At 41.2% G+C, this 15,192-nt stretch overlaps 1 protein-coding gene across 1 annotated transcript in view; it reads right to left on the bottom strand.

Annotated features, from left to right (window-relative positions):
- EPB41L4A (erythrocyte membrane protein band 4.1 like 4A) overlaps window positions 1–15,192 on the bottom strand; it is a gene marked incomplete at both ends in the record, with an annotated part of 261,576 nt that overhangs the window by 91,913 nt on the left and 154,471 nt on the right. Inside the window, 2 exons of the mRNA XM_082651549.1 lie at window positions 12,942–13,005; window positions 13,562–13,650. Coding sequence (XP_082507675.1) covers window positions 12,942–13,005; window positions 13,562–13,650 — 153 coding nt within the window. The remainder of the gene's footprint in view (window positions 1–12,941; window positions 13,006–13,561; window positions 13,651–15,192) is intronic.

Here is a 15,192-nt window from a genome sequence, read left to right as displayed (position 1 = left end):
CTGAAAAAAATATTTGAAGACATTATAGTCGAAAACTTCCCTAACATGGGAAAAGAAATAGCCAACCAATACCAGGAAGCACAGAGAGTTTCATACAGGATAAACCCAAGGAGAAACACGCCGAGACACATACTAATCAAATTGGCAAAAATTAAAGACAAAGTACTGAAAGCAGCAAGGGAAAAACGACAAATAACATACAAGAGAATTCCCATAAGGTTAACAGCTGATTTCTCAGCAGAAACTCTACAAGCCAAAGGGAGTGGCATGATATACTTAAAGGGATGAAAGGGAAGAACCTACAACCAAGATTACTCTACCTGGCAAGGATCTCACTCAGATTCAATGGAGAAATCAAAAGTTTTACTGACAAGCAAAAGCTAAGAGAATTCATCACCACCAAACCAGCTCTACAACAAATGCTAAAGGAACTTCTCTAAGTGGGAAACACAATTGAAGAAAAGGACCTACAAAAACAAACCCAAAACAATTAAGAAAATGGTCATAGGAACATACATATCGATAATTAACTTAAACGTAAATAGATTAAATGCTCCAACCAAAAGACACAAATTTGCTGAATGGATACAAAAACAAGACCCATTTATATGCTGTCTACAAGAGACCTACTTCAGACCTAGGGACACACACAGACTGAAAGTGAGGGAATGGAAAAAGATATTCCATGCCAATGGAAATCAAAAGAAAGCTGGAGTAGCAATACTCATATCTAATAAAATAGACTTTAAAATAAAGAATATGACAAGAGACAAGGACACTACATAATGATCAAGGGATCAATCCAAGAAGAAGACATAACAATTATAAATATATATGCACCCAACATACGATCACCTCAATACATAAGGCTACTGCTAACAGCTATAAAAGAGGAAATCGACAGTAATACAATAATACCGGGGGAATTTAACACCTCACTTACAGCAATGGACAGATCATCCAAAATAAAATAAATAAGGAAACAGAAGCTTTAAATGACACAAAAGACCAGATAGGCTTAATTGATATTTATAGGACATTCCATCCAAAAACAGCAGATTACACTTTCTTCTCAAGGGCGCACGAAACATTCTCCAGGATACATCACATCTTGGTTCACAAATCAAGCCTCAGTAAATTTAAGAAAACTGAAATCATATCAAGCATCTTTTCTGACCACAACGCTATGAGATTAGAAATGAATTACAGGGAAAAAAACGTAAAAAACACAAACACATGGAGGCTAAACAATACGTTACTAAATAACCAAGAGATCACTGAAGAAATCAAAGAGGAAATCAATAAATACCTAGAGACAAATGACAATGAAAACATGATGATCCAAAACCTATGGGATGCAGCAAAAGCAGTTCTAAGAGGGAAGTTTATAGCTATACAAGCCTACCTCAAGAGACAAGAAAAATCTCAAATAAACAATCTAACCTTACACCTAAAGGAATTAGAGAAAGAAGAACAAACAAAACCCAAAGTTAGCAGAAGGAAAGAAATCATAAAGAGCAGAAATAAATGAAATAGAAACAAAGAAAACAATAGCAAAGATCAATAAAACTAAAAGCTGAGTCTTTGAGAAGATGAACAAAATTGATAAACCATTAGCCAGACTCATCAAGAAAAAGAGGGAGAGGACTCAAATCAGTAAAATTAGAAATGAAAAAGGAGAAGTTACAACAGACACCACAGAAATACGTAGCATCCTAAGAGACTAGTACAAGCAACTCTGTGCCAATAAAATGGACAGCCTGGAAGAAATGGACAAATTTTTAGAAAGGTATAACCTTCCAAGACTGAACCAGAAAAGAAGTAGAAAATATGAACAGACAAATCACAAGTAATGAAATTGAAACTATGATTAAAAATCTTCCAACAAACAAAAGTCCAGGACCACATGGTTTCACAGGTGAATTCTATCAAACATTTAGAGAAGAGCTAACACCGATCCTTCTCAAATTCTTCCAAAAAACTGCAGAGGAAGGAACACTCCCAAACTCATTCTATGAGGCCACCATCACCCTTATACCAAAACCAGACAAAGATACTACAAAAAAAGAAAATTACAGACCAATATCACTGATGAATATAGATGCAAAAATCCTCAACAAAATACTAGCAAACAGAATCCAACAACACATTAAAAGGATCATACACCATGATCAAGTGGGATTTATCTCAGGGATGCAAGGATTCTTCAATATACGCAAATCAATGTGATACACCATATTAGCAAACTGAAGGATAAAAACCGTATGATCATCTCAATAGATGCAGAAAAAGCTTTGGACAAAACTCAACACCTATTTATGATAAAACTCTCCAGAAAGTGGGCATAGAGGGAACCTACCTCAACATAATAAAGGCCATATACGACAAACACACAGCAAACATCATTCTCAATGGTGAAAAACTGAAAGCATTTCCTCTAAGATTAGGAATGAGACAAGGATATACACTCTTGCCACTATTATTCAACATAGTTTTGGAAGTCCTAGCCACGGCAATCAGAGAAGAAAAAGAAATAAAAGGAATCCAAATTGGAAAAGAAGAAGTAAAACTGTCACTGTCTGCAGATGACATGATACTATACATAGAGAATCCTAAAGATGCCACCAGAAAACTTCTAGAGCTAATCAGTGAATTCAGTAAAGTTGCAGGATACAAAATTAATACACAGAAATCTCTTGCATTCCTATACACTAATGATGAAAAATCTGAAAGAGAAATTAAGGAAACACTCCCATTTACCACTGCAACAAAAATAATAAAATACCTAGGAATAAACCTACCTAGGGAGACAAAAAACCTGTATGCAGAAAACTATAAGACACTGATGAAAGAAATTAAAGATGATACCAACAGATGGAGAGATATACCATGTTCTTAGATTGGAAGAATCAATATTGTGAAAATGACTATACTACCCAAAGCAATCTACAGATTCAATGCAATCCCTATCAAATTACCAATGGCATTTTTTACATAACTAGAACAAAAAATCTTAAAATTTTTATGAAGACACAAAAGACCCCGAATAGCCAAAGCAGTCTTGAGGGAAAAAAACGGAGCTGGAGGAATCAGACTCCCTGACTTCAGACTATACTACAAATCTACAGTAATCAAGACAATATGGTACTGGCACAAAAACAGAAATAGAGATGAATGGAACAGGATAGAAAGCCCAGAGATAAACCCACGCACCTATGGTCAACTAATCTATGACAAAGGAGGCAAGGATATACAATGGAGAAAAGAAAGTCTTTTCAATAAGTGGTGCTGGGAAAACTGGATGGCTACATGTAAAAGAATGAAATTAGAACAGTCCCTAACACCATACACAAAAATAAACTCAAAATGGATTAGAGACCTAAATGTAAGACCGGGCACTATGAAACTCTTAGAGGAAAACATAGGAAGAACACTCTTTGACATAAATCACAGCAAGATCTTTTTTGATACACCTCCTAGAGTAATGGAAATAAAAACAAAAATAAATAAATGGGAACCTAATGAAACTTCAAAGCTCTTGCACAGCAAAGGAAACCATAAACAAGACGAAAAGATAACCCTCAGAATGGGAGAAGATATTTGCAAACAAATCAACGGACAAAGGATTAATCTCCAAAATATATAAGCAGCTCATGCAGCTCAATATTCAAGAAACCAACAACCCAATCCAAAAATGGGCAGAAGACCTAAATAGACATTTCTCCAAAGAAGACATACAGATGGCCCAGAAGTACATGAAAAGCTGCTCAACATCACTAATTATTAGAGAAATGCAAATCAAAACTACAATGAGGTATCACCTCACAGCAGTTAGAATAGGCATCATCAGAAAATCTACAAACAACAAATGCAGGAGAGGGTGTGGAGAAAAGGGAACCCTCTTGCACTGTTGGTGGGAATGTAAATTGATACATCCACTACGGAGAACAGTATGGAGGTTCCTTAGAAAACTAAAAATAGAATTACCATATCATCCAGCAATCCCACTACTGGGCATATACCCAGAGAAAACCATAATTCAAAAAGACACATGCAGGCTTCCCTGGTGGCGCAGTGGTTGAGAGTCTGCCTGCTGATGCAGGGGACATGGGTTCGTGCCCTGGTCCGGGAAGAACCCACATGCCATGGAGCGGCTAGGCCCATGAGCCATGGCCGCTGAGCCTGCGCGTCCAGAGCTTATGCTCCGCAATGGGAGAGGCCACAACAGTGAGAGGCCCGCGTACCGCAAAAAATAAATAAAAAAATAAAAAAACACATGTACCCAATGTTCATTGCAGCAGTATTTACAATAGCCAGGTCACGGAAGCAACCTAAATGTCCATCGACAGATGAATGGATAAAGAAGTTGTGGTACATATATACAATGGAATATTACTCAGCCATAAAAAGGAATGAAATTGGGTCATTTGTAGAGATGTGGGTGGATCTAGAGACTGTCATACAGAGTGAAGTAAGTCAGAAAGAGAAAAACAAATATTGTATATTAGGGCATACACGTGAAACCCAGAAAAATGGTACAGATGAACCGGTCTGCAGGGCAGAAATAGAGACACAGATGTAGAGAACAAACATACAGACACTAAGGGGGGAAAGTGGTGGGGGAGGGGTGGTGGTGTGATGAATTGGGAGACTGGGATTGACATATATACACTAATATGTATTAAATGGATAACTAATAAGAACCTGCTGTATAAAAAAATAAATACAATAAAATTCAAAAATTGAAAAAATAAAAGACGTATTCTACCAACATAAATTAAGTTGATAACTGTACTGTGGTCTATGGTCACATTAGAGAACATCTCTATTCTTAGGAAACACACACTGAAGTATTTAGAGACACATGACACGTTAAACTTACTGTTAAATTGTTCAGAAGGAAGTGTGTGTGTGTGGAGAGAGATAACTAAAAAAGGAAATGGAGTAAAATGTTAACAAGTGAACGTGAGTAACGTGAGGGGAACTTCTTGTTTGTAATATTTTAATCTTTGCAACTTTTGGTAAATTTGGAATTATTTTCAAATAAAAACAAATTTTACAAATCTGTTTTTATTGGGCTTCCCTGGTGGCGCAGTGGTTGGGAGTCCGCCTGCCGATGCAGGGGACACGGGTTCGTGCCCCGGTCCGGGAAGATCCCACATGCCGCGGAGCGGCTGGGCCCATGAGCCATGGCCACTGAGCCTGCGAGTCCGGAGCCTGTGCTCTGCAACGGGAGAGGCCACAACAGTGAGAGGCCCGTGTATCGCAAGAAAAAAAAAAAAAATCTGTAGTTCTATTAAAAACATGAAAGGAACCCCTAGCTTACGTAAGCAAGACCTCTTGGGCTTGTTGACAAACAGTGATAACTCCTGGCCACTGTGACTTCCTCTTCTCAATGCAGGCTGAGAGTTCGGCCAAGTGCATCTAATTACTCGTGGCCAGAGCTGCCAGAAACCTTTTGGTTCTACATCCTGTCACGGGTAGGTTTGGCTGAGGTTAGTTCCATGATGCATCACACGTAAATGTAATCACAGCATTTTTTTTTTCCCACTTATTCAACAAATGTGCTTTGGACCTGCCAACTTCCAGGCCTACTCTGGGGACTGCATTCTTTCCCTGTTAATGAAACCAAGAAATTCAGGTATGATTCTGAATTCCTCCCTGTTTTGCACAAAAAAATTCAATCTGCTACCAATCAGAAGCAATTTTACCTCCTAAATGCCCCTCAAATCTGTCCACTTGCCTCCTTCCTTGTGGTGACTACCCCCTCGTCATCTCCCCTTGATCAGTCTTCAGTCTCCTAACTTGTCTGTCTCTGTTCTCACCTCCACATTCACCCTGCAGCCAGAGTACTCTTTCTGAAAGGTAAATCTGATCACAGTGGGTGAGGCCCTAGGCTTGATGTACCACCCAGTCCCCTCCAGCAGTCCTCCAGTCCATCAGTCAGCATCAAGACCCAGCACACGCACACAGATCAGAGAAATCCTCTCCCAAGAAAGGTAGGACTGCACTAGTGCACTGGGACCATCTCACTTCCCTCCGGCCTTCTACCCTCATCACTAGGGTGGACAGCAGACGTGGAAAACCAACCCTCACTCCCTTTCGAATTTCACAGCCTCTTCGCTTTCATCTGCCTTGAACCCACTGGACCCCATCTCACTATGTCCCCTATATCTGTTTATGTCAGTCACCCCCAAATAATGCTCAGCATATCCCCTTGTCTATCCCCCCTCCTTCACTGCTACCCACATCCTGAAACACTTCCTTGGTGCCCTCTGGAATTCATAGCCTACCAACAACAGCAAAATCCCCCAGCTCCAATCTGTTCTCTTAAACAGAGAGGGTGCTGCCTTCATCCTCGTGAGCCTGTCAACCCAGGCTCTCCCCTGAGGACAGCGTGCACCGCAGCGCTGATGTGGTGCTGTGCCTTCTGCCCCCACGCTTCTCATATCACTGGGCCTGCAAGTGGGGGGAGGATCCTCCTTGCTCCCCATTGCCACTTGCAGACCATGCTCTCTCCCTCCCCATAGAACTCCCAGGTTTGAATGTCATCAGATAATATATATCACCTGTGATCTCTATGGTGGCTGTCGCCCTTAAGTCATCTCCCTCACAGGCTGATGCTACTACACTCTCTGTCACTCTCTCCAATACTACTCTTGCATTAACCACTGGAAATTTTAATATATAAAAAAAAGATCCCTCCCACTCCCAGACATCTCAGTTCCCTGAACTTCTCTTCTCCAACAAGGTTGTCTTCCCCCTCTCTCCACCCTTCACCCCCATGCTCCTAACTCCAGAGCAGGGTTTCTCAGCTTCAGCACTACTGACACTTATTGGGGGAGGAGGGCCTTCCTGTACCAACACCCAGCACTCTGGGAAAGTTTAGCGGCACAGCCAAACTCTACCCTCTAGAAGCCAGCACCATCCCTGCCCAATCCAGCGCTGTGACAACCAACAATGTCTCTAGATGTTGCCAAACATCCCCAGGGCTGGGAAGCAGGGGATGAGAGGCCATTGCCCCCAGGAGAACCACTGCCCTAGGACTTTCCCTTTACAATAACTGAAGCTCTTCCCTAATCTCAATGCCTAGCACCCAACTTTCTGATCACCACCTCCCTCTCCAGCTAACTCCCTCCAATACTCTACCCCCAACAATCTTTCAACTAAACCAGGACCTCCACCCACAGACTTGACCACTCTTTCAGTGTCCTCAGTCACCTCCTTATCCAGTTTCAACTCCATGGCAAATCACTATAATCACTCCCCTGCCCCACTGGGTTCCCTTGCCCTTCTCTTTCTTATTGCTTTCTTAACAAAACCAACTCCCCACTTGCTCCAGGCCTGCCCCAGTGCCACTGAATGGGGCTGGAGAAAAGCATACCATGAGTGGGCTCACTTGAAATTATGACACTTCACACCATGAAACTATCATAGTACATCATCAAACCACACGTCCCATGTCCATTTTCTCTCCCAAATTACTATTTAATAGCTTCCTCTTCCTTCAGACCCCAACACATCCTCCCCAACCTCAATCTCAACTGCAGAGCGTGCTACCTAGTTCCCTCAAAATAAAAGCAGAGGGCTTCCCTGGTGGCGCAGTGGTTGAGTCCGTCTGCCGATGCAGGGAACTGGGTTCGTGCCCTGGTCCAGGAAGATCCCACATGCCATGGAGCTGCTAGGCCCAGGAGCCATGGTCGCTGAGCCTGCGCGTCCGGAGCCTGTGCTCCGCAACGGGAGAGGCCACAACAGTGAGAGGCCCGCGTAACGCAAAAAAATAAAAAAATAAAAAAAAATAAAAGCAGAATGGTCATAAGAGAACAACCACCTTCCCCAATCTACATTCCCACACTCCTTCTTCCTGCCTGCAAACCAGAGATGAACTGCCCTGGCTGCTCTCTAAAACCATGTATATGCCTACATTTATATAACAGCTGGCATCTCCTATCCTCTACTCAGCAAGTACCATTCCAGCATTTCTCTCTCCTACATCAAGTTTTCACCATGTATTGGATCATTCTCATCAGGATATAAATGTGCTATTATTTCTTCCAACTTACAAAACAAAACAACACACACCTCCTCTTGCCCCACTTCCCCCGCCACGTATCTCCCTATTTGTTCCTCTTTGTGTCAAAACTCCTCAGAAGAGCTGTCCACACTCACCATCTCCAATTCCATTCCTCCTATTACCTCTTTTGTTTTTCTTAACATGCATGAATTTAGGTGTCCATTCTCCTATGAATGAACATCTCTGTTATTTTATTTCTTTTTTACTTTCACGTAAGTGTTGCAAGGAATATCCATGTCCCTTGTGATTCTCTAGGGTACAAAGAGCTAAGAGTGGAGTTGCTAAAACTCACTCTTCAATCCACCGAAACTGGTCTTATCAGTGACCTCCTACATTCCTAAGGTTGATTCTCAGTCCTTATCTAATTTGACATGTCAGCATCATTTGAACCTTACTTAATACATGAATTTCACTTGGCAAAGGTGAGGACAATTTAGGATTCCTTCTACCTCCCTTATTGTTCCTTCTCAGCCTCCTTTTCTGGTTCTTCCTCTTCTCTTCTCATCTACACTCATTCTCCTAGTGACCTCATACAGTGTCATAGCTTTGAATCCAGGGATATGTCAATGATTCTCAAATTTGAATATTCTGCAAAGACATTGGTCCTGAACTCCAGACTCACAGAGCCCACTTACTAAATGTCCCCACTCAGAAGTCTAACAGACACCTCAGACTCATCATGTTAAAAATGGGGCTCCTGGGACTTCCCTGGTGGTGCAGTGGTTAAGAATCCGCCTGCCAATGCAGGGGACACGGGTTCGAGCCTGGTCTGGGAAGATCCCACATGCCGCGGAGCAACTAAGCCCGTGTGCCACAACTGCTGAGCTCACGTGCCACAACTACTGAGGCCCGCGTGCCTAGAGCCCGTGCTCCACAACAAGAGAAGCCACCACAATGAGAAGTCCGCACACCACAACAAAGAGTAGCCCCCGCTCACCACCACTAGAGAAAGCCCGCGCGCAGCAACGAAGACCCAACACAGCCAAAAATATAAAAAAATAAATAAATTTATAAAAGAAAGAAAAAAAGAAAATATTGTTGGGGATATTGAAAAGAAAAAAGATGAGATTGTTATCTGTGGATACAAAGCAATATATAAACAGATGTTAGACATTATTACTATCTAATAAGATATGTCAATGTGTTTTGTTGGACATGGTAAATATTAAAAAGTGGAATTGGACAGTGTTAGTGGCATAGTGTGACACCAGGAAAATCTTTTATCTGTAGGACATTGCTGTTCTTTTGGGAACTGAATCTCTGAACTTGGCCCTAACAGCTCCTAACATAAAGAGTTAAGTCTCTCTGACTGGACCAGCCGACTGGAAAACCAGAAGAATAAGGATTTCAATCCTTTTCCAAGCTGACTGTGATTATTGTTCCAGGTAATGGGTTTCAGGGGCCTTTTTTATTTAATCTATGATTACAGTTAGGCCTCCATAATAATCAACTTAATTCTACCATTATGTAAATCACCACCTCACAAAGATACCCTGGTGGAGAAAGAAGAAAGAGTCTGCAAAGCCAGAATTCTCAGAAAATGGAGTGCCTTGGTTAAATTAGTGTGCGATTTAATAAAATAAATTTTAGGGCTTCCCTGGTGGTGCAGTGGTTAAGAATCCGCCTGCCAATGCTGGGGACACGGGTTCGATCCCTGAACCGGCAAGATCCCACATGCCATGGAGCAACTATGCCCGTGCGCCACAACTACTGAGGCTGTGCGCCACAACTACTGAGCCCGCGTGGCAAGAGCCCATGCTCCACAACAAGAGAAGCCATGGCAATGAGAAGCCCGCGCACTGCAACGAAAAGTAGCCCCCGCTCGCCACAACTAAAGAAATCCTGCGCACAGCAACGAAGACCCAATGCAGCCAAAAATAAATTAATTAAATAAATAAATTTTTAAAAAAATTTAAAGAATAAAATAAAATAAATTTTAAAATTCCTTTGATTCAAGCCTGAGTTATATGTGACCTGCTTTGGCACCTTACTAGAGACCACTGCCAGGAGCACACAGTGCCTCAGGCTGCACACAAACAAACATCCGTGCCTTCTCAGAGATGCTACAGCAAAGGGACTGAGCTGTGTGTGTAGGAAACCAGGCCACCCTGTGGAGACTGCCATTTTTTAAAAAAATCACATGCTGACATCAATTTTGTTATCGTTTTCGCTTAATAATGAAGAAATGTAAGAAGCTGAAAGTTCGAGTTAGCTGAAACTTTAACAAATATTTATCCCAAGGTTGTAGAAGACATTTTAAGGCACTGTAATAATAATGTACAAAGAGTTCACCAAAGGCCCTCCTTCACAAAAATAACTTAGGTCTAAATGGAAAAAATGACTTTGAATAATAGTAATGCTTCCATGAAAATTCTTTTTCCTTTTTATATTTTTATTGAGGTATAACACACATAATCTTTTTTTTTTAATTGAGGGAACAGGTGACCTTTTTCTTTTTTCTTTTTTTTTTAAATTAATTTATTTTTGTTGTGTTGGGTCTTCGTTTCTGTGCGAGGGCTTTCTCTAGTTGTGGCAAGCGGGGGCCACTCTTCATCGCGGTGCACAGGCCTCTCACTATCGCGGCCTTTTTGCGGAGCACAGGCTCCAGACGCGCAGGCTCAGCAGCTGTGGCTCACGTGCCCAGCTGCTCCGCGGCATGTGGGATCCTCCCAGACCAGGGCTTGAACCCGCGTCCCCTGCATCAGCAGGCAGATTCTCAACCACTGCGCCACCAGGGAAGCCCCCTGACATATAATCTTATATTAGTTTCAGGTATACAACATAATGATTTGATATTTGTATACAATGCAAAATGGTCACCACAATAAGTCAAGCTCTGTCACCTTATATAGTTACAGAAAAGTTTTCTTTCTTGTGATGAGAACTTTTAAAGATCTACTCTCTTAGAAATGTTCAAATATACAACTTATTTTATCACTGAACGTTTGTACATTTTGACCCCCTTTATACATTTTTACCAACCCCCCAACAAATAATGAATTCTTTGGGAGGAGAATCTTATGTAATATGTACAAGTTTTACAGTGGCAATGATGACATTATTATTATTATTTTCTTTTGGACTACAGGAGTTGGAATTTGGCTACTTAATTTTAAGTTAAAAATAATTTTAGACTTAAATAATTTTAGACTTAAACTAAATTTAGTCTACAAATAATTTTAGACTTATTCAGAATTCCTGAAAACCTTTTCGTTTTGTGAATAGTTTCCCTTGCTGTGCCAAAACTTTTTAGATTGATGTGATCCCTTTGTTTATTTTGTTTTCATGAAAAGCCTTATCATTTTATTATCACTTTCTCTTTTTTTTTGGCTGTGCAGCTTGTGGGATCTTAATCTTAGTTCCCTGACCAGGGATTGAACCCAGGCCCTCAGCAGTGAGAGAGCGGAGTCCTAACCACTAGACTGCCAGGGAATTCCCATTATCACATTCTTATTAAAAACTTGAAATGTTATTTCCAAGTATTAAACAGACCTTACTCCTTGCATTATCAAGTCACATGAAACCAGCAGCAGGATAGGAAGAAAACTGTATAACACTACTATCTAATGAGCTATTCTACAATACTTTTGGATAATTTTAATTCAGTCTTTTATCAGCACATCTTTTAAGGTTGAAGAAAACTGGACTTTCTTCAGACTAGACTGTTGAGAACTACTACAAGCTTTTTAGACTATTCGTTCCTTTAAAAACTAGGAATTTCCCCTCCTTACAAGTTAAAACTCATGTCAAAATTCAATTTTAGTTTCATCAATAATTGGCAGCATATCACACAGTTCTGGGAGGGATCACTGTATTTTTTCTAGAAGAAGAACCAATAGTAGTATCAGGTTTTCTGATTTGGCAGCCCACCATCCCAGTACATCAGTTCACTGATCAGGCCGCAAGTATTTACTGAGCACCTGCTACACGTGGGGCACTAAACCAGATACCAGGTTCCAACTGTGGTTGCAGCCACTTTGCTTCCTGTATCCCAGCTTGTGGCTGCATCAGCAGATTTTGTTTACTTCTTTCTACAAGTATCTTATTAGAAAGTCAATTCAACACTGTTCACTTAAGTTTTATTTCAGCATAAAGTTAGCATCAAGGAGACAGAAGGATGAATTCTCCTACGTCGTATTTTCATCCACGTATCCCAACATGAATTATAGGAATAGCACTTCAAGGGAGCATTATTTTCACAGGGAGATTAAAAGGAAGCTTTCACATTCTGTCTTCTTTTGCCCAGTTTCCTAAAAGCTACCTGTCAATGCACGAGAGCACCCTGAGGCTCTGACAAACACTGTACCCGCTACCCAAACAGTCCTGGAGGTCACTGCCAACCTGCAGAGTGACCATCAGCACTTCTGCACCCTTGGCTTACAGCCTCCCTTGAAAGCATCCAGAATTTCCCATATGGTTTATCTACCACGCTCAACTAGGGAAAGAACAGAAGTGTGACTCCCTACAGGTTGTTGTTCAATTGACTTCGGGACAAAATTAGGACACGTTTTATCCCGCATGCAGGCTGCACCCTTCTAATTACATGAATCTTACCTTCATAGACCATATTAAAGATGGAATTACACTAATAGTGATAATCACATCCTATTCTCTCCTGTGCCCTAGAAAGGTTATTTTTTTTCCTTTGCTAAAACTGAAGTGACATTTCTCCATTACCAACTCATTCATTCCTACTCATTTCCCCTTCCCTTCCTTGACAAATTGTTCACATGAGTCAATTAACCTCCTTCCATGTGGCTGCAGCTGAAGAAAACATGGCGGTTTTACTTCACCGTGTCTTCTAAGTTATCAATGAGTAGACAAGGCTTCCCGTCTCAGGGAAGCTAAGCACTAAACACAAACTTACATCTTTTCCCAGTACTCTGAGTTCAAACTGTGTCTCCTTGAAGTGAACCTTTGTAATCCGAGGCCTGAAAAGCAAAACAGATAGTGGGAAGTATTCAGTAGAAAAAGACTGGTTTATAGACTGCTACTGGAATTGTAGAGAGTTCCCTGTACATCCTTCATTCTGGACACCTTCTTGAACAAAACTCCATTCTCACTCTCCTGGGCTTCTCCAATACATGCAGACAAGCTTGGAGTCCCCAGGCCCTGGTGGTGCTGCCTTCCCAGACACAGTGGAGTGCTCTGGGCTCCCCTATCTCTCTCAGATCCTTCCCCATTTAGAGTTAGAACTCAGAGGAGTCCTGGGCCCACAGACTACCCTGGAATGGGTAGGAAATCCTACTACACACAGCTTCCATGGACAAGAGAGTCCAGAACCAAAATACCTGAAATTTACAGAGAAAAGATACACCGATATGCATTGGAAGAAAACTTATACCCAAGTTCACTCATTTACTTGTCAACCACTGGAAAGGTACCTGTTTGCCTTTCCCCAACTCTTTCAATGACATACAAGTCCCATAAGCCGAATACATACAGCGTACAACTTTAATACCAACTCTGCCCTCAAGTTAAACTTACCAGAAATACTTCCCCACTTGTTTTTTATTCTTGTAGACAACAACACCAACCGGAGTTAATCCTAAGAAATACTCAGATTTGTTTTCTCCCTACAAAAACAAACATATGTTTATAACCATAAATTTGTTCATGTAAAAACTCTTTCTCAAACTGTAACTAGCCATACACACATAATCTGTTGCATAAATACTAGATCTGGTTTTTGAAAGACATCATCTTAGAAAGCTAGCTAAGCTATCATGGTAGCTAATGTGCTGCTCATTTTTTTCAAAGTTTTTAAGAAAATTTTTCTTAGTGCTTTCTAACTGGTCACCTCAGTTCATTAAGAGAACCTGGACTACCTACCAATCCAGCCACTGACTGATTCACCCCGTGTTGCTTCTACAGTGGTGTTCAACCCTGGTTGCACATTAACCAGGAATTCCTCATGCAGCTTAAAATGCTGATGCCTGGGTACCATCAAAACTGGTTAAATGAGAATCTGTAATGAAGGGGCCCAGGTATCAGAAACACATCAATGCTCCAGGTGATTCTCCTGTGCAGCCAAGAACTGACCACCACTGGCTGCTCTCAAGGGCCCCTTCCAAGGACTCGTCTTGATCTTACTCTCTGATCGGGACAGTCATGAGTCCTGGTTCACCACCGCCCTCCCCAGAAACCTCAGGCAGCCACCTGCAGACATACACATGGATTTTCTGAGGTCTCCAGCATGCTGCTTCCTATTTCCATTTGTGACTTTAAGACTGCTCAAAAATTTTAAAATACGATTTCTTCTGCTAGGTGAAGACTGGAAACCCTTCATTTCCGGGCAATAACAAATCCCAATTAAGAAAGTGGGATCCTGGGCTTCCCTGGTGGTGCAGTGGTTGAGAGTCCGCCTGCCGATTCAGGGGACACGGGTTCATGCCCCGGTCCGGGAGGATCCCACGTGCCGCGGAGCGGCTGGGCCCGTGAGCCATGGCCGCTGAGCCTACGCGTCTGGAGCCTGTGCTCCGCAACGGGAGAGGCCACAACAGTGAGAGGCCCCCGTACCGCAAAAAAAAAAAAAGAAAATGGGATTCTGAAATGAAAAGGTCACAGAGTGGATACCAAGAACACACAGAGAATTGTGTTTGTATCCATCTTTTTTCTACCCTAAGGTCAAATAACAGCCTGCAAAGTCAAATTCCCAAGGAACATAAGATAACTAATATATTTTCAAAAAATATCAGCTGTTGCCCACTTTCAGTTCTAAAAATTCGATTTTAAAGGAATGTATGGAAGATTCTAACGAATTCGGTTCATTTGCCATAAATTTCCACCTCCCACAAAAAAAATATTTTTGAATTAGAATAAACATCATACAAATGCAGAGGCATTTCGCAGAAGACTCTCTCTTTATACATTTCCTATAAAATATATTTGTTAAAAAACTGAAAACCTAACAAGATTAATGTGGCTAGAAGAAAAAAAATAATAATTACTCCACAAAGTTTTACAAGTATTTTTAAAGGACAGCAGTATGGAGCATTTAATGGTTTAATGAGATTAGACTGTAATTTATCAGGGAGCTACTACTTCTCCCAAATATGTAACTTTTATTGCCATATTAACAGTATAACCAGGGATGCTTCTAATTCTTTACAAATAAT

This window comes from Grampus griseus (genome assembly GCF_964374135.1).
Source record: "Grampus griseus genome assembly, chromosome: 3".
Classification (NCBI taxonomy): domain Eukaryota; kingdom Metazoa; phylum Chordata; class Mammalia; order Artiodactyla; family Delphinidae; genus Grampus; species Grampus griseus.
Note: the sequence above shows the minus strand (reverse complement) of the source record. Positions and strands in the feature narration are given on the sequence as shown.